At 41.0% G+C, this 21,059-nt stretch overlaps 1 protein-coding gene across 10 annotated transcripts in view; it reads left to right on the top strand.

Annotated features, from left to right (window-relative positions):
- The window catches only part of LOC137611737 (receptor-type tyrosine-protein phosphatase F-like), a 174,710-nt gene that overhangs the window by 127,451 nt on the left and 26,200 nt on the right, over positions 1-21,059 (top strand). For 7 of the 10 annotated variants that reach the window (XM_068339798.1, XM_068339797.1, XM_068339796.1 and 4 more), the window contains 7 exons: positions 2,674-2,791; positions 3,233-3,805; positions 4,328-4,428; positions 6,102-6,349; positions 8,451-8,529; positions 11,038-11,262; positions 17,560-17,714. In XM_068339798.1, coding sequence (XP_068195899.1) covers positions 2,674-2,791; positions 3,233-3,805; positions 4,328-4,428; positions 6,102-6,349; positions 8,451-8,529; positions 11,038-11,262; positions 17,560-17,714 — 1,499 coding nt within the window. Of the gene's footprint in view, positions 1-1,905; positions 1,924-2,673; positions 2,792-3,232; positions 3,806-4,327; positions 4,429-6,101; positions 6,350-8,450; positions 8,530-11,037; positions 11,263-17,559; positions 17,715-21,059 lie in introns of all 10 variants that reach the window. The other 3 variants (XM_068339789.1, XM_068339788.1, XM_068339791.1) reach the window with 1 other exon arrangement.

Below are 21,059 nucleotides of genomic sequence, written 5' to 3'. Positions count from 1 at the left end.
ATCACTGGGCGCATAGCACAGCTGAACATTGTGTGTCACCGTCCTAGTGTGGTGCTGATATTAACCAGGCTCACCTAACGTGCGGTCTCACCTAGTGTTCCACATGACAGATCTAGCTGTGTGTTTTATCAGCTCAACACATCTCCAAGATTGCCACTAGCCTTTCATGTTCTTTTCATTTGCAATGATGGCTGCTCGCTTTCCCGTGGCTGTCACACAGCCCTTTGTTATGGCTTATTACCTCCTAGACGTCATATTGCACTGGGAAAGATGCAGAGCCACTCAGTTCCTAGTCATGAATTCAATAGAGGCCTGCCAGGATGACAGTCATTGTTTTCAGCATTCAAACAAAAGCAAGTAATTCTTTTTAAGGAAAAGGCCTATCGTTTGTTAGAAACCCCTGAAATAAATCAAAATAATTTAGTTAACTTGTTCCCTCATATACAAGTTGGAATACTGGTTAATCAATCCAATAATCACCTGCAAACGTTGAGAATATTTGAGTGTTATTTCCTTCTGTTTATGCATCACCACTCTGACAGAGGGTTTTTGTCTTTATACAAATTAGCCAGCTGGATGTGCGCCGATCAATTTATTTATTTAATAACAGCCAGTATAAGACAGATCTGTTTGCATTTCACACATGGTCAGATTTCTTCATCTACGCCCACAAGGCATGAGTCACATGCGCCTCTTCTCCCTCTTGTCTTAATGTGTTGATTAACACCTGACAGATACAGAGCTATACACTGTTGTAGGAGACATCTGTTCGCACATCTTTATTATTCCTTTAGCAGCCATCTTTGGGCAATAGCGGCCTGTGTGCCAGGTAGCTAATGTAGTGTGACAAGACACAGACACATGTCAACAGCAAAAACAATTGAATGGTTTGTTCACCCTTGGCATTCTCACACATTGTACGATTTTGAAGGAATGCAGGTTTTGTTTTGTTTTTGTCAGATAACTATGGCTTTTTCTTTTTATACAAATTCAAACGATTCTTCAGTCTCTGGAGCACATTTATTTGTTTTGAGATTGCTGCCCATTTTTCCCCTGGCATTTTGTACACTCGTGAGGATAGTGGTGTAGGGAGCCCTGTAGGAAAGAATCTATTGCTACAACTAGTCGATTTAATAATCTTTATAATGCCCTTTGGTGCTGCTCTAAGCACTTGCTCTGAAGGAAACTTTGAAGCCTTGCTTTTTCTATTTTCTGCTGAGTTTCAAAAGTGTTACTAGGCTCAGTTTGACCTTGCCAGAATAAGGGTAAAAAATAAAGATCTCTGCAGCTTTAACTACTAAGAAAGTAAAAGGAATGTTGTATGATTAAAATAATGACACTTCCTCCATAAAGTTAATTTTATTTTATGATACTGTAATTTAACATTGACTCCCTACATCCCTTAGATGCTGATGTTGTGGCACCAAATGTCCCTTAAAAAAGAGGGACAGCAAGAAGTATTGTCAAACTGAACTGAATGTTAAATGTTCTTCTATGATAAGGAAATTAAAACTTCATTAGTTGAAGAAACTGCACCAGGGCAAATCCATATAATATTCAAGGAGGATGAGATGTTTGTGAGGAGTTCCGGCAGGAAGGCTAGCAGGCAGTGTTGTGTTTGTCCTCTCAGTGGCCCCAGTCAGAAACAGATAACTCCAGTAGTGTTCGCAAGCCGCTGGCATTAATTTGTTCTCAGTATTGAGTGTATACTCATGTCAGTGTGTATCCGTGTGTGTGCACATTTGCACATTAAAACTGTGTGTATGCACATGCATACTTAATGTGTTTGTAACTTGTATCCATTGGTGAGTATTCATGTTCATGTGTCTGTGTGTCTGTTTACATATGAGCTTTGTTCATGCTCAGAGTGTGTAATTCTGGTTTGTGTGGGTTTGTTTTACTCAGACTGATGCAGCCTGGGAAGTAAGTACCAGTACTGCAGCAGGTGACCAATAACAGTGTGTTACCTCACTGGTTTGCTGTTTTTTTTTCTGCTGCCTGTTTATTCCTGACTGTTGAGTTACTGATGTGTTCAACCACTTTGATGTGTCTTTGTTTTTGTGAAGAGACTGTTCAGCTACCTGCATGAAGACCCAGAGGACATTCAATATCAAGAATCCAACTTAAAAATAAAACTATGCAATTGACTTTATTTTTTATCTTAGCATATATTGAGTCCTCAAAATGTTCTGTATTCAGGAGTGGAATATTACTAAGATTTTACAGTGCAGAGCTGTGATGGTCCTCTGGGTACAGCTTCATGCTCATCCATGCAGCAGACATGAACACTGACACACTGGTGATGTTCTGGCTCATTTGTTTGGTTTGTCGGTTGGTTAACGGGTTCAGTTTGTGCCTTAAGATTGGATACAGGAAGAGGAATTTTTCTTGACTAAAGAAAAGTTCCTTGTCCTATATGTCCACAACAAACAATTTATCAGATGCTTCAAATATTTTGTTTCCTGTTGTAAGTAAACTGATCATGAAATTTCACATGGATAGAGAATGGTGTTTCATTTTATTTTATTTTTTTTTCTTTTGGTGCTGTGTGTTTTGGCAAAGGGAAGCTTGTTTGAGAGGGGTTTGTGTTTGGTTGGTTTGCCTCTGAGGCAGTCTCGCTCAGGTTCACTGATTCCTTTTAACTTCTGACCTCAAGATTTTTCCGTTTTACAGGAGGCCATCATTGGTGGACTGCATTCTGAAACCACCTACTCAGTCACTGTGGCAGCGTACACCACCAAGGGAGATGGACCTCGAAGCAAAGCAAAAGTGATTACAACAACTGGAGCAGGTCAGAGTCAGTTTTATCAGGGTTATCATGTAGGAATATGTATAGGTGAAGGTAAGCAAACTTGTCACGTTTTAAAATGTTACTATAATTAAAGAGCTGTCAACTTGACTAGAATGTGATGTTGACTGTAGTGGGATGCTGGACGTACATCTTCAACGTCCACACTGGTTGCCATAGGAAGAAATATAAACCTCATAGGGTTTATTTCATCTTCTGTTAACATGATTTTTTTTTCTTTCTGCCATGCTGTTTCTACTTGTTTTCAATTTTAGTATGACATTGAACAAACAGGCAGCTTCTTCTGGCCTCACATTGATGGGATGTTATGGAGTTGTGTCAGTGTTATTGTCTTCACTACATATTTGTATCTTTGTTGCCCAAAATGGCAAATTATTTCTCGAGCATAGGCGAGCATTTAATTTCTACTTTAACCTCTTTCAGTACCAGGCAGACCCACTATGATGATCAGCACCACTATGGGCAACACGGCACTGATTCAGTGGCAACCCCCTAAAGAGATGGTGGGTGAGCTCATGGGCTACCAGTTGCAGTACAAGCGTACGGATGAGGACACCTACACCGTACGTGAGCTCAGAAAGACGGACAACCATTACACCGTCACGGGTCTCTACAAAGGCGCCACCTATATCTTCCGCCTGTGCGCCCGTAACCGCGCGGGCATCGGTGAGGCCTATGTCAAGGAGATCAGGACCCCTGAAGACGTACCCTCCGGATTCCCGTTCAATTTGCAAGTCACAGGGCTGACGCAGTCCAGCACCCAGCTGACATGGGAGCCCCCACTGCTTGCCGAAAGGAACGGCAAGATTGTATATTACTTGGTCGTGTACAGGGACATCAACAGTCAGCAGAACAGCACCAACCGCACGGCTGACACACACATGACCATCCAAGGCCTTAACCCTGACACCACCTACGACATCCGGGTTCAGGCATTCACCAGCAAGGGTGCAGGACCTCTCAGCCCCAGCATCCAGAGCAGGACCATGTCAAACGGTTGGATAACTACTCACCTGGCAGACACTCATATATAACATTAGCACACTAGTTGTGATTTTAAATATGTAGTCAGGTTTTAATACATGCAAAAATAATCTGTCCACACTCCCAGCTACACATGCTCACACATACTGAGCCACAACATATACATTAACATAAACGTGAACACCATATCACCTGCTTATATTTTGAACATGCTGAAACTGTTTTTTTTTTCATCAGTGCCACATCTCATCTAATGTTCAGTACAGTGCAGCAGTTTATTGATTCATGGCGTACTAATCTCATTACATGCTACAGTCCCATTAACATGCCATCTCATCTCTCCAATCCTCATTATCATAAGACATGCACAGAATATATCTCCTCATGCATTTTACAATAATGGAAATGTAGGATTTAGAGAGCACACCCACTGGCGGTGGTATAATGTACAGCAGTGTGAAAATGAATCACACAGACTTGTAGCACACAAGATGTCATACTTGAGATAACAATCAAACATTTTTCCTTTCCTAGATTTTCCCACATTAAACTTTGGGGTCAAAGCTGTCATGAAAACGTCCGTTCTCCTCACCTGGGATTTACCGCCAAACTACCAACCTCAAGTGCCTTTTAAAGTGAGTAGAAAAAAATCAACGCCATTAACTCAAAAATATTCGATTTGTTTTGGCGATCTTCTTAATTTTCTGTATAGACAATAATGTATGTACCGTTATTCCAGACTATAAGTTGCTTTGTCGTGTAAGTTGCACCAGCCAAAAAAAAAAAAAGAACCACAGAGAAGATAACTGGACTATAATTTGCATTTTATGGGGAAAAATCTATTGTAAACACACTAAGACCCTTAAACAAACCCACGAGAAGTGAATTTGTCACTGGGTTGTTGCTATGTCTCGGTTAAACAGAGAAAGTCTAGCTTACAGTCAGTGAAGAGGTCCTGGATGAGACGTCTATTGCCCGTCAATGAGTGGATGTTGAGTAGAGCAAAATTGAATTCGGTATTGTCTCAGCTGGTTGTGGTGGTAGCCAACCGAGTTAGGCGAGCTAACACACAGTGGTCAATATCCCGGCTGGTGGAGTGTGGATGATGTCTACAATTGCCCAGTCCGATTAGGTCACAAAAATGCTAAATAATTTAAGAGGTTAAAAAGTTAAGAAGTTTACCAGCGAGGAGTGGCAGTAAGTTGCGCCAGCGTTTACTTCTCAGCCGAACCGGAAGTGATATGAACAGTTATTCAGATGACTACTGCATCAATAGCATAACAATAAAAAAGTTTAGCATTTCCTCGATCTCACTCCAAATCACTAAATCCATTGAGTTCTTCATCCTTTGTGTCACTTCTGAATAACTCCGCCAACTGAGGAGGTAGGCGGTTTTTGGGACGTCGTTGTCTGTGCTGTGATAGAGACTTTCTTTCTCCTGCTCGATTACCATTTTCGGCTGCATATTTCACTGCTTGCAGCTTCTAATGTGCGGAATATGATTTTCATTCTGGGGGTATTTATGTTCAGTCTTTCTCAGTTGTCTTTATAAGTTGTGAAATTCTAAGTTTTCAGTGGTACAGGAGTAATAAGAGTAGCAGATACTTGAATACAAGCCCAGAGCGCTCTTTCACGACTATCAGTGTGAAAATAAAAAACATGGTCAATTCTAATGTATTTTAAAATATAAATCGCACAAGATTATAAGTTGCAAGACCAACCAAACCATGAAAAAAGTGCAACTTACAGTCTTGAAAATACAGCAGTTATACATGCTATTAAACTTTTCTAAAAATAATTACAGTGAAGCGTTTAAAAGTCCAACTACCAAACAACACAATACAAGATGGTCAAAGTTTTCTAAAATTGAAAACCAGTTATGCCATTTTTATTTCAACAGGTAATTTGTGCAGTTGAGATATTTATTTTTATGATCATGTTAGAGTGCTAACCTGTAACATCAGGGTGGAATGCACTGACTTTCCCTACTTATAGAAATCCAGAAAATCCCGGTCCAAGCTCGTTTATAAGAAGTAATGATCCGTCAAAATGGTATTTATATCAATTCCTATCTCATGGTACGGGAGCAAAGATGATTTGATGTTTAAAAAAAATGGGATATGCACCAATGAGGAGGTACGACACTAAACCACGTGTGACGAGGTGTCAGATAAGATGAACACGGCTCTTAGAACAATCCTGATTTTGTTCGTGCTTGCATCTCTGTGGGTCAGAAGGATGAGTGGAGAGAGAATCACTGTTTTTTTCTTTCTCAATGACTTCAAGTTTTTCCCATATGTGCACACAGATATTGTACAACCAGCAAAGTGTGGAAGTGCGAGGAAACCTGAAGAGGAAGTTGATCACGCAGCTGCAGCCAGACACAGACTATTCTTTTGTACTGACAAGCAGGGGCAACATTGCTGGTGGTTTGCAGCAGCAGGTGTCCATCCGCACTGCTCCCGATTTAATCAAGACCAAGCCCAGCACAATCCAGGCTCAGGGTGGCACCATGACAATCAACCTGCCTAAGGTCCAAACCACGACACGTGTCAGGTCGGTACCGAGAAACATTCAATCTCCCCCAAGGTAGATACTGAAAATATTAAGAGTAACATGCAATTTCAAGGAGTGGCGCAGTGGCACTGTGGATAGCACTGTTATACCTCACAGCAAGAAGGTTCTGGGTTCGATTCCTTTCTGAACAGAGTTTTTATGTTCTGCATGGGTTCTCTCTTGGTTCTCCTGCTTCCTCCTACCAACAAAAAAAAATGCAGCTTGGGTGAATTGGTCACACCAAATTGTCGGTAGGTGTGAGTATGAACGTGAGCAGTTGTTTGTCTTTTTTTTTTTTTTTTGTGGTCCCATAAACAGCTGATATCTCATCAGGTTGTGTACCCCTCATTTTGCCCGAAACCAGCTGGGATAACGCTGCAGCAGACAAGCAGCTGCAGACGAGACGATTACGATTATCTCATCCACAAGAAAATGGATGGACATGCAATTCGTGTTGGTTCCAATTAGGTGTAAGAACACGTTTTACAAAAAAAAAACCCAAACGCTGAAATTTTTTACACCTTTCTACAAATGTAAAAGACAACCAACACTGAATTGTTACATTCATTAAATTAATAAACCCTTGACAGTTAGTAAAAACGTTTTAAGTTTTAAAAATTTATATTTGTGGAAATAAAAAAATCATAAATTCATACTTAACTTCAATGTGAACAAAAAATGACCAAGGATTGGCCCGTGATATTTACATCCCGTGAAACGGTGATGTACTGTAATTGTCTGTGTTTGTGTGTTTGTACGTCTGTCTGTCCATCCGTCCAACAAATATCTTCACAACCGTTGCAGATAGAAAGATGAAAAGCTAGGTCGAGGTCAAATTTTCGCTTTTATACCTTTTTAGGTACACATCTCTGAAACCTCATGACAAATAAAACGCACCAGTTACATGTTGGATCATGGGTCTTTTATTAAATGACCCTGAACTATGAAAGTAGGTCAGGGTAAAATTTTGAATTCAGGGGTGTCACGGGATGTTTCAGTCTCTGACTACTTTGTTTACAGTTTGTTTTTGGCCACACTCGCTTACATACAATCTATGTTATCATTCAGAAATGATTTTTGAATCCAAACAACCTTTCTCACAGGCACAGCAAATCAATACAAAATCTATTTACACCAGCAGCTGATGATCATTGAATCGTTTCACATCAGGCCAAGATGTATTATCTTTTAACTCAGATTGTTAAGAGCAAAATTATACCCTGACAAGTAATGTCTTTGCTTCAGATGTGTGTGCGCACACACACGCACACACACGCGCACACACACACATATACACACACCTGAGTAGTGAAAGTGCACAGGGTTGATAAAGGATAGGTAAAAAGATTACAGGGCTGTCAGGGATGAAGAAGCTACAGCACAGATTGACTGGCATAGAGATGTGATTGGGGATGGAAGAGGGAGTGTGAGGTTTGTGTGGGGTCTTGTTAAACATATCATCTCTGACTCCGAGATTCGACTGAATGTTGAATAAAAGAATGCAGGCATGGAGAGGAGGTGAAAGGAGCAGCTGCTTCCATTGTCAGAAGCATCTGATTTTGTAAAGGGTTGAATGTTACATCGGGGGTGAAAACTTAAAGGAAAAATGAACTGTAGAGGGACCTCAAGATAGGAGCAGCATATAAATGAACACAGACACAGATGTTGGTACACATCCCTATCTATTACCTTACTCTTTAGATTGATTCCTACTCCTAAATATCTCTTTTCCCTTCTGTCTATTGTTGGTTGCAGTAAAAGAACGCACAAGTAGTCACAGAGGTAGTCCTATTAACCTAAGGATTCCTGTGGGGATCTCCATTAGCTAAAGGCTCCCCTGGCTGGGATGGTGTTTGTTCCAGTCGACGTGGCAGATGTTCCTCGTGATTAACCATTAATTGGCAAATGTAGTGCCAATCTGCTGATGTTTGACCTTGGTTGGACCAGCCTGTGTGCTGCAGCAGTTTTCAACTTAGCCCTGGAACCCTCACGGTGGCAGTATATATTTGTGAATGTTTCGACTGTTATTAATGTGTTTTGATCTCAGCGTGTATCTGCTTCAGCCAGCCTCTGTGACCACAGGCTTTATTTTTGTTGGCAGGTGGTACTACATTGTGGTGGTGCCCGTGTCCCAGTCATCACGACAGTGGAAGAATCCAGACGAGATGGAGCTGGATGAGGTAAGTGCCAGGCAGTGGCTGAATGGGTAATGTGCAAGGTCATCAATAGCAATTCCCATCCCAACTGGGCAAGAAGTCACAGGTTGCTGTGAATTACTTCTACCCACCTCAGTGCTAGGAGGCTGGGTGGCAGAGCAGACAGATTTTAAATAATGGCTCACCTGGGCAGTTGGCAATTGTCCTGATTGGATGCCAAATGTGTAGACTGTACCCATCTGTTATATTTAAAAAATCCCAAGATAATTAAGTAAGTACTAAGATAAATGTGAACCATGTAAACGCTTTCTAGTCATTACTTTTTGAAAGAATAATTACAAATGAGTGCTCTGCCTCTATTTTCTTTCTTTATAGTCTGGCGTTGGCATTTCCAAAGAAAGTTATACATGATATATTCAAATGAGGATAAATATTTATGACAGCTCTTTTATTCTGTTGAATAAAGGTCTTTCTTGTCCACAAGAGGATTTAAGCTAAATGACATGCCTCAATATTAATGGCATCATTTTTAAGTAAACTGCGAGGCTCATTGGTTTGGATCGCTATTGTTCAATCTCTCTGAAGAAATAACAGAAGAGACCGAGAGGGAGAGAGATGGGACTCCCTGAGTCATTAAACACTGTCTCCTCCCTCCGACATAATGATTTAATAAAGGTACATCTGGAGCAGCACACAAGACATCAATGACAGAAAGCAAAATGCTACGGGAAAAACAATGCTGCAGTGCTGTGTGTTCCTGCACATTTATTAACCAGCCTGATATTTATGCTGAGATTGTGTCCCGGACCATAGACTAATTGCTTAGTTCCCGGCATAGTGGAAATGTTGCAAACTTATCATGAGCAAAGGGCACTTAAGTCGAGTAAAGCCCTCATTTCTTAGAGGATGTCTGTCTAACTATTGAAGATTTAAGGGTTGGTGAAAGTTTGGTCAGTTTTGAGCTGATGAAAAAGCAGAAAGTTACTCTGTTGCAGGGGAATCTAATTAAAATTGCACAAGGTCTGCTAAGTCAACCCTCTTCCTCTCCTGAGGTCTGAATAGTTAGACACCTACAAATACAGGCTTGCACCAGACTCAAGATGGTTTTTTGTTGTTGTTTTTTACTCCACTATTTCTGTTAGCTGTTTTGCAATGAAGTGTCCAATCTTGAACAGAATTAATTTTGTTTTTGTTTTGTTCCATTTATGTTCCTGACAAAAATGCTGTCTCTATACTAAACAAAGTTATCATGTGTTAAAACAGCAAAAACAAAAACTCTCCATCTCAATTTCTCTCCATTTAATCCTTTAAAAAAATGACACCCTCAAAGAAAAACTCAATGAAATGCTTCTTTAGGCTGAACTGAATTCATTGATTACTTGAAGATGGAAACATAAAATTCAGGGCTTAAAATAAATCAAATATCACAGCACACATGTGTGTATATATTCAGAAAATTGACTCTAATTAAATTCAGTGGGATAAAAATATAGCATTTCCTGCTAGCTGTGTAAACCTTTGGAGGAATGGGGTCTGTGCAGTCCTCAATCAAGCATGTAAATGTTTATTGCTTATTGAACAGTATTGATATAATAAATAAGAAAATCTGTTGTTGAGAATGCTGATTCACAGTTTAATGTGCAGCTAAACATGGTCAAAGTGGGAGCTGCTACTTTACTGAACAAAAATTTGAATGAAATTATAAAAAATTATAAAATCAATCCAAACCCTTCGCTCGAGCTGGATGTCCGTTCAAATATAAAATGTGTACATTAAAACTATCAAATGTAAAAAAGAAAGACAGATTGTCAGATGGCTGGATTTCTGATACTGTAGTGTTCCACATGCTCTACAAGAAACACCACGCATGGTTACAAACAACCCCTGAGGCGAGGTAAACAAGAAACTTTACCAACCAGCCTACCCAAAAAAAACAAGAGAAATAAAATGTATTGAAGTCTCAGGTTTGCTTGAACCTATTTAAAGTGCACCAAGGGAAGAAGATAATTACCTATATACGAGGAAGACAGATGTTTGGGGCGCAAGCCTGATATTTTAAGCAACTGATTAACATGTATGAGTCTATAAGTTGAAAGAGGCATTGGTAAGAGAGGGAATAAACCACATGTCCTTTGAAATAAAAGTGAAATGATCAATCATTAAAATAGCTTCTTTCTTTAGGCTCCGCAGAGAGAACAGATAGCTATCACTTTGCTGCCCACCCAGGTATTTTACATGCAGGCTGATAGTATTCTTCTCAACAGGGATGCTATTGTCTGCCTTATAAGGAAAATGTCAAGGCGCCAGCAGTGATACAGCATACCTTAATGAATACACTTGGCAGGCCTAAATGACAGATATGTCAGAAGCTTCTCATGATTTTTTTTTAAAATTCACAATAATTGCTGCCAGGACTGACTCTGAACCTTTTTAAATTTTTCTTAAATTATATCAGACTTCAGGGTCCAACTTCCTCTGTCCCTTTTTGGTGAACTTTTCATTTTACTTTTCTCCTCTTTTTGTTCTCCACAGCTGCTCAAGTCAAGTGAAACTCCTGTCCTGAGGCGAAGACGTCACTTGGATTCTTCCAAGCCTTACATCGCTGCAAAACTGGCTTCGCTGCCCACTACCTTTATCTTAGGTGATGAAAAGCAGTACAACGGCTTCTACAACAAGCCTTTAACCAGCCCACAAGAGTTTATCTGCTTTGTCCTGGCCGTACTCCGATATGAAGGCACAGACAGCACTGCTAATTATGTAAGTGACACACACTCATATACGTGAAGTAGAAACATTTATTCCAACAGCATAATTTATATTAATATTTTTTCGATTAAATTTAATGTGGAACAAAACTATTTTATGCTCATTTTTAAATTACAAGTATGAATATTTGAAAAAACATATATTACGAATCAAACAGTGGGAAGCAGTGTGGAAGTAAAAAAAACCTCTTAAATGTTAGATTAAATTTGAATCTTCTTGTTATGAATATTTGTATGGATCGTCTTTCTTTGAGTAAAATTAATTTATCACTCTAACCACACTTCCCATCAAACGTTTACAAAGTGGCAGCGGCCAGCCAAATTGTTTTTTACTGCTCCTTACCCTGTACTATAGCCTCCTCTAAAATTCATTGCAGCTTGTCCAGATAACTCCCTTATCAGTCAATAATGACTTCAGAGATCCAACCATGCCGTTTTCGCAGCCAGCAGGGCCCCTGCACAGATCTCTTTACAATGCTTATACAAGTGTCTTGGCTATCTAAGTGGAAGCCTCGTGCACTTATCAAACAGCTCAAACAGAGAGGCTCAGCTCTCCATGGGATGCTGGGGAGTAAACCTCACTGCAGGAAGAGGTAGGGTCCGCGATTGCTCAGGGCTTCTCCACTACCCAGCACATGCATATTCAGTAGCTGGGCCTTGGGCGAACACAGAGAAAGAGAGTGTGTACTCCATGTCCAAAATCATATCCTTAACTTTTCACCTATTTCTGTTTCTGTTTTCTCAACTTTTTTGTCAGTGTCTTCTCTGTGTTTCCCACTATCTCCTCCATCATTATTGACTGTGAAGAGAGCAGAGAAGATTGATTAGTAAGACTGAGGTTAACAAGCAGATGAGAGCCTGGTCACAGGGCCTAGGGAGTTAGTCAAGACTGCTTTAAGTGATCCATAAAGTGCAACCCCCCCATACACACATGCAAACACAACAGTAATTCTCTACTCTCTCACAAGGGAGGGAGGTCAAAAAGGCTGTAGTGGGCAGCCATGATGCTCTTGACTTCAAAACAGACAGTTGAACTCCATCACTGAGCAGCACGCTCACTTCACTTGCCTGATGGTGTTCAAGAGTTGTCTTTTCTGTTGTATCCCTCCCCCCTTAAAGTCTGCAGCACCCTCCCACCTTTAAACACAATCGCTTGGATTAATCAGGCTTCATTGACAGGCTTAGTCAATCAGTGTGTTTACCTTCACTGCAGTGATGTGGACGTTAACAGCTTTCTGCAGCAACATGCCACACAAAACCTGCAAACTACCTTTTTTCTTGGGTCAAAGTGTACTGAACATCAGTTCAGAGACTCACAGAGCCTCTTTTACCCCTCTTCTCCATTGATCGCTGTATACTGAACATCAGTTCAAAAGCCCACACAGCTCATTTTACCCCTCTGTTCCATTGATCGCTGTAGGCAGACACATCATGTGTCCATCCCCCATCCATCTCTTTCAGATCAATGTAACATCTCAGGAATGCCTTAAAGGGATTTCCTCAGATTTCTTACATGAAGACAACAAGTTTCAGCGGAAACAGCAGTAGTTTGTGTGATAATTTTAAAAAAAACAACTAATTACTGTGCACATAAAAGATAACTACAACTGCATGGAGTCATGCTGCCACCAACAACTCTTTCTAGCTTTCTAGAAAGGTTTTATATCAGGGGTTTCACATGAAACTTCACAAAAACCAACTGTTTGTTTGTTTGTTTGTTTGTTTGTTTGTTTGTTTTAGGCATTAAAAAAAAGTTATTTATCACTGCATAACATCATTTTACCCAACTGTATTAGGTCAAAATTAGATTTAATGAAAAGAAAAAGACATGTATGTCTTTCAAAAGTAAAGAAACAACACTTCAGCCTAGAGCATGACACTGTGTCACAAGTTCATGCAAAATATGTCGTCCTTGAGTCAATTGCAGCAGAGGATAAGAGTGAAATGTTACAACAACCTCCTGCTACAATAAACAGTGGATTTCCATTACATCTCCCCCAGTAATCGTACCTCATGAAAACTTTCTAAATTCTGAGGCAGGGTCTATAGGTGATCTGCCACTGATCGCCAGACAGTCGTCGCCCCCCCCCCCCCCACTACACTCTTGGAAACTCCACAGATAATACAACAGTGTTTGTTTTGTCACACCCAGCACAGCACTTGCGAACATTTATTGCCAGACAAACGGGTGAAGAAAGTAAAGCGTGCAGAGCGATTGAGCAGTTGTCAGAATCTGCCTCTAGCAGGATTTTCACCAGACCCAAGAGAATAAGACAACAAGTACTGGAGTAAATGACTTGTGTCTTTACTACACTTACTCGCTTCCAACCAAACTCCCCTAGTGTATATCAAACAGGACCGCCAGGGTTTAATAAGCCCTCGTATATCAATGGCCACAAGCAGCCAGCAGTGGTTGGAGGAAAGAATGGAAGGGAGGCAAAAGGGGGATGAGAGAGAAAAAGAAGAAGAGTGTGCCTTCATGTCCCCCCAGCACCCAAGGCAGATAAACAAGCCTGGGGAAGTGTGAAATGGGATGATAGATGCTGGGTGTGTATAAACAGTATCATTTAATGTGAGAAGAGAGTGAAGGAGGGAGGTAGCATGAAATATTGTGTGATGTGAGACCGAGCTGAGGGGTTGTGTTGGAAAAAGAGAAGAGCAAAATGTTTGTATTGTGCCTTGTCCAGCCTGTGAAGTTGAAATGAATCAGTGTTGGGGGGGAGGGGTAGTTGTAGTGTATGCTTTTCTTTTGATAAGAGAGAGGTGAACATGAGAGAAACTAAAATACTGTTCAATTTTTTTTACCACAGTTTCCTCCTGCATTGCTTTTTAAACATTTAAATTTGACTCATTCTCAAGAAGAATGACTGACAAAAAGAGAATTAGGACAAACACGACATTAAATTTTTTCATGCCGTGAATAAGAACACTCAAACCCAACTTTTCACCAAGGGTGATGGGAATGCTTTGATGGATTCTCTGTTCAAGCTATGTCACTTCTGCTCCCTCTGGTAATGCCTCCAGATATCTGGATGCTCGATATTCAGACAGCTACAGAGGGAAAAGTGCTGCTCTGGTGCTTAATGGAATGGAGTGCATGTGAAGAAAAATGGAGTGGAGCAAAATTTGAAGTATGGAGAGAGAGCTACAGTAAAAAGAGAGGTCATCATTTAGGATTGCATAGACCCCACAGCTACGTATCTGTTCCTCGTTGATAAAAGAATAGTCACCCATGTATCAATTGTTCTCTTCTAAATAAAAAATTGTCACCTCTGAGTTATGGTTTTTCTATCTCTGCATTTAGCCTGGCTACTCTGCTCTGCCTTCCAGGCAAGACAGGGAAGCGCAGCATAATGGGTGTCTTTGCATGTTTGTTTTCGTGGAGCACACCCCTGCGGCTGATTTAAGCCACTTTTGGAGAGACACGAAAGCTAGTGGGGTCAACAGCGCCTGGAAACAAAGTGTGCTGTGTTTAGCTGATTCTGTACTCAGGGGACAGTAGAGCTGAGGCTGGCTAGGGAAGTTGTGTAGTCCATGGGCCCGACAGCATTCTGCTACCACTATAACACTTATGCTTCAGTCTGTCTTTTCAGCGCTTTCTACCATCTTTCATCTCTTTCTGTCCCTATTGCTCTCTCTCTCCTCCTCTCTCTCTTTTCTGTTCTCTTGCTCGATCTGAGACAAACGCACACAGTGACTACAACACATGCTAGTAGCTTTGAGAATGTATGCTCGCACACCACACGCATTTGTTTACACACAGACACACTCACACACCATATCATTTCTTATGACCTTGCTGACAGATGCACATGGGTATCACAGCAAACAAATAAGTTCATTCACCCAAAATGATTACAGTTGAATATAACGTATCTGCAACACTGCACAAATTCTTATCTGCAGCTACCCCCACCCCAAGCTCATACTGTATATGTTTTTGAATGCAGTGCAGATCATGATATCATTTTATTACATGTTAATCCAATATCAAGTCCGCTTTCCTGATTGAACTTCATGAAACCTCTTTAAGTTTGGTTGCTACTACTTTTAAGCAACTTAGGTTATACAAAATTAAACACCAAGCAGAAAGATGTAGTCACTTTTTTTTGGCCTTTTGTTGAAGACGTGAACTTGTCCCAAGTACGGCGAATCCCAATCTGTTAATAAACTTCATTTAAGGGCATAAGAAGACAGTGTACACATGCAGTCCAAAATGAGAGACACCAAAAAAGTCCATAGATATTGATCAACAAAGGAAAAAATTACAAATCTGAGCACCTGATTGTACAGAATATTCATCACTGTACATTGATATTTGTAGTATATTTTTTTAATAATAAACAAGTTTTATGTTAAAAAAAAAATTCAACTAAATCACACATAGAGTATACTGTATATGTTCTTTAACATCTCTCACTGGGTCTGACTCTCATACTCAAATATTCCTTCATCACTCCATCACTTCATTATCATTCCACTATACGTGCGCAGAGCTATCAGAAGCCACATGATCAAGCTTCTGCCAGATACCAGGGTACTTCAAATGGGAGATCACAATAAGTTGGCGTGACAACACCTCACTTTTTATTAGGCCCCCTACCCTCCTGTCCACTCAGAAAGCACAGCTGCAGTAATTTGTTGCACCATTTAAATGAAGTAAGTCCCAGGCTATCCTGTGGGGCCTCATCCTACAGCCCTTCCTGAACCCCCCCCCCCTTGTGTCAAGACACAATTGTTCTTAAATGATATTTTCATTACATAGAAACAGGGGAGGACTTTTTCCACTTAAATATAAAATTCACCAGTTGTATTTCTACGTGTGCTAATTCCAAAGGTAAAACATAATTGCTGGAACAGGAAAATGCAAAGCTTTGAACTTTTGAAGTTATCGTATCTCTCCCATGTGTGAGAATGAGCTGTTTTTTTACACAATTGTGATGTGCTGTAACACTCACACTCATACTGTCAAATATTCCTGCAGTTGCCCAAGAGTGAGAAAGATAATAGAACTATTTGACAGAGTGTAGGAGTCTTGGAGCTCATCTCAGCTTGTCTTTCCAATTAATATCTGCCTGTGTGCCGAAGAGCAGGCTGCTGTGTGGCTAATGATCCAGATTACTGCTGCCTGATTCCCCACCATTCCCGGTGCATGCTGGGAGCCCAATTCCCTTAGAGGCCTGGGATCTGTCACCCATGCCCCTCTTCATAACCCTCTCCAACCTGCATCCCCATCGTCATTCACTAAGAGACATGCTGCGCTGTAATGAAAGATGCCTGGCATCTCCCCTCCTCCTCTCTCTCATCCATCACCTGCTCTGCTGCAGTTGGACTCCTTCTTCCAGACACTTTCTAAACACCATACTGTGTCACTCACTCCTCAGACACACACTCACACACACACACACACACACACACACACACACTACCCCTCCCCTCCATCATCTGAAGACGAAGAAGCAGAAAGATTTACATTTACAACCAAGGTGGAAATGCACCTTTGCCATCACCACCTCTTCCTTCCATCATGCTATGAACAGTAATGATGAAGAGATGTCTCCTCTCCACGGCTCCCATTTATCTGATTGGCCAAGGGCTATACACACTCATTCATGCCTCTCTCACTCTCCCATCTTAAACTCAACCAGTCGTCATCCCTCACTTGATTCAAGGATTCAATGGAAACATAATAAATTGATTAAACAGGATACTTGGTTTTTTTAAAAAAAGGTTTTATGTCTTGCTGTGACATATTATTAAAATGCGATGATATGGTATCCTGGTTGTTTTATTGTCTCATTGTTGTCAAAGTTGTTATGTTAGCAACCTCAGAACCTTGAAAGTAATTTATATTATTTCCATTTTCAGATTGTTCTTTTTATCCTCATAATGTGTTTACTATGAAATTGTTTACCACGGCTCAAATATATGATTCATGCTGTATTGTAATCTCAGCATAATTAAAAGATGTTAAGTCTATGTTGATGGTGTTGATGTAGTAATCAAGTCTTGTGGTTCTACTCCTATATACTGCTGTATAATGAACAACAAAGTGTAGAAAAACATGTATTATATACGTTGTACATATTATTAGATAATTTCTATAGATGATGTATAATTAAAAGTATGCTAATGTGAATTACTTGTTGTATTCACTGGGCCTTATGGCTGTTAAAAAAAGACTCCTTAGGAAGACCAGCCGTGGATAAGAAAAAAGCCAATGTACATCCCATACTTCTGAAAAAGTTCTCATTCATCTGCACTTTCTGTCTTTTCTTTGCCCTTCCAGATGACATTTTCAGCCAGTCCCTACTCAGACCCGATACAGATCACAGCAAGCATGGCTCAGGGGACGGACCAACCAGAAATGTTGTGGGTTATGGGCCCAGTTCTAGCTGTGATTCTGATCATTGCAATCGTCATCGCCATCCTTCTCTTTAAGAAGTAAGAGGCTGCACTCCGTCTGTCTTCTGTGTTTGCATGAGGATGAACTGCACTGACACTTGTGATTGTAGCTTTCTTTTGGTTGCATCAGGAATGGTAATGAGATCTACTCCCCTCTGCCATTTGCACCCAGCTGCTCACAGACCCAACTGTAACATCCATAATGTAGAGTGTAACAGGAAAGGAGTGTTGAATTGTCTTTCACAAAATTCCTCATTTCTCCCCCGAATATTTTTGCTCAGTTGGCCATTTTTAGCAGCACCATGTGAAGTGTCATTTGAAATGGCAGTTGACATTGATTCCCTAATGAAAAACACAGCTTGGTTGTCAAAAATGCTTTATTAGGACTGAGAAATATGTTCTAGCCAACACTAGCGGTTATTCTAGATAAGAAACAGAAGGATGCAACAGAGGGCTTAAATTAAAGCTTAGTCAATATCACTTAAAAGCACTCAACTGCTCCTGTTCAGCACACCAAGGATAAACACAAGCCAAGAAATACTTGGGGACTACAGATAAATGGATAATGTCACAATTAAAACAAAAAAAATTGATTTTTATCAATGTTAATAAGGGGGGAAAAAAGTCCCTCTGTCTTAGAACCTACTGCGAATTTATCAAATGTGTGACAGAACAGAAAGATAAATGGATAATGTCACAATTAAAACAAAAAATTGAGATTTTTACCAATGTTAATAAGTGAAAAAAAAAGCCTTTTGTTCTTGGAACCTACTGCGAATTTATCAAATATGTGACAGAACAGAAAGATGAAAACAAGCTATGTTAAAGTAAGACATTATTTACCACACTCAGCTTCTTCCTGATTCGGCACCACCTCCATATCTTCTCCTGATGGCTGCATTACAAATTCTCCATCTCACATCATACCTATTCTAAAACCTGCCATCCACCACGCTGCAGACTTCTGTGTGCCTGCCATCTCCATCTCACTTAGAAAAGGGCCAGTTAATAATAGGCATTGAGACAGCTCACTGCTGCATAGAGCATCCTCTGTCTGGAAGCCCTTTCTCCATGTAGACGTAGCTCAACAGGAGAAATTGTGGTGGTGTCTGTGTGCCCTTTTCGATGTGGACTACAGTAAACGTGCAAAAGAATCATTGCATTCTATCTCAGGTTGTTATTGCTACCTGCATATTTGCCAAGACCGACACCAACAGTGAACAATGATGACACTTTTTTTATCCATCATGTGTGAGAACATTTGATATGGTTCACATTTTTAGAGTAAGTTTATTTGGCCTTCTGAAAGTGGAAAGAACAAACTTTTAGTGAAGAAGTGATAGGTTCATATGGATTCCATTTACCAATTAATCCCCTCCCCTTCCCCCTTTTTTGCCCTATGTGACTGCAGCAAACAGGAAAGGTGGGTACTGTTTAGTTACGTCAGTCATCACTTCATCTTCAGCCACCCAAGTACCTTTCATTTGTGTTGTGCAATGTATGGTACTTGTTAGTTCCCCCAGGTTACAGTGTCGGCTTGCTCTGGGTTCCAATCTGCATAAAAAACAACAACAACCAAAATTCAGTAAACATAGGAAATCTATCAATTAGTGTGTCCAATTGGATCTGGCCAGTTTGGCGTAACTTACAATCCATGAGAAGCAGCAGGCTCTGTACCCCTTGATAACTGGGGTTAAAGAAACCCCAGAGTCACTTGTGTATACCGGTGCATGTTCCACATTTAGTGTCCATGTTCCTCTTCAGATTGTTCTGTCCTCTATGTTTTGTCTCCATGCTGTGTTTCATTATCTATCCAGTGTCAGTGCACCCCTTCAGGATTGGCCCCATCTTAATATGCCAAGGCATCACCTGCTGTTGAATGGGCCATTGTGAAGTAAATGCCAGACAGGGAAACTACTGAAAAAGAAATATTCCCATCTTTTAAGTTGACATTTTCCACCGGGACCCATTCCTCTACCCGACTCCCCCCTCCTTGCACCCCTGTATCAGGAGTCCCCACAAAGGGCCCTGTTCAACCCACAGCAGACCAAGTGTTGTACACAGTGCACACTCGCGCTGTGTGTGTGTGCGTGTGTGTGTGTCTGCTTACATTTACACATGGCTTAACTTTGCCTCACTTAAAGCCTGATATGAATGACTTGTTGAAACTGCTGCCATGTTAACTTCTGTGTCGTGTGGACAGACTTTTGATTGGATCACAAGGAGAGACAAGTCGGCATAGATCACAGATGCCTAACTCCTTCACACACACACACACACACACATGCACACACACACACACACACACACACACACACACCCCAAGACGAGCTCATCACGGTCTGTGTTCTCTGGGAAAACCAGATACATTTTGGCCAACCTGTCAGTTGCAGAGATCTTTGTCATAGTTAACTCTTCACATTGCCAGTATTTGCCTACTAAGCCCTTACACTATGAGATAACAGGTGGTGGTGAGACTAAAGCCCAAGTCACTGAGGCGGATAGGGTTAAAGCCATGTGTGCACCACCAGCTTTATGCATTCTCTCCACACTGGACTTCAACAGAAGGCCCTGCTCCTTCCTAAAACCCACACTCACCACTTGAAAATGGAGAGCAATGAGATGTGAAATTTCCACAGGGCGCCCTGATGCTTCCTTCCACCCATTTACATTTGCAGTCAGGGTGTGTGTGTGTATGTGCGTGCGTGCGTGCGTGCGTGTATGTGTGTGCTCAGCTGCATCTGTATGACTGTGATGTAGCCACGGAAGTGAGAGAGGTGGGAAAGCGTACATCTGTGTGCTGTTTGTGTGAGTGTATCAACAGATGCTGGCAGTCTGAACATGAGAATATGGACAGGCTGCTTTTTCTGTTCTTCTCTCCACCTGATGGACAAGGCTATGGTTGAGTAGAGCCAGTCTGAGTTGGGCTGCACTGCTGTGTGCTAGGCTAGCCTCAGCTAAGCCAGGCCTGGCATCGCAGGTGCTGCTGAACTGGTCTAATTACCCAGTGTTGTGCCGCCCAGCTGATGAGGTAATTACAGCATCTGCCTGTTTTCCTCTCAATCTGGAAAGCCAGTAAACACAGTGTGTTGTTGGGAACGCATACACAGCAGCAGAAATTACACATTTAGATCTTTGCTATACACAAGCACACTGTTTCTGTCTCTCTCTCTCAGTTCCTCTCTCTCTCTCTCTCCCTCTCTCATGCACCCATACCGACACAGCAGCTGTCAGCTATCCAGCGGCAAACAAACCCAACCTAGCCCACTCCAGAAAATTGATGGCGTTCCTTCAAACACATTAAAGTCCAGTTGGTAAACTGATGAGTGAAATGCCCTTTGCACCTACTGCCACTTCAATCGCCGGTCCTCAAAAGTGCTTTTG

This window comes from Antennarius striatus, chromosome 18 (assembly GCF_040054535.1).
Source record: "Antennarius striatus isolate MH-2024 chromosome 18, ASM4005453v1, whole genome shotgun sequence".
In the NCBI taxonomy this organism is placed as follows: Eukaryota; Metazoa; Chordata; class Actinopteri; order Lophiiformes; family Antennariidae; genus Antennarius; species Antennarius striatus.
Note: the sequence above shows the minus strand (reverse complement) of the source record. Positions and strands in the feature narration are given on the sequence as shown.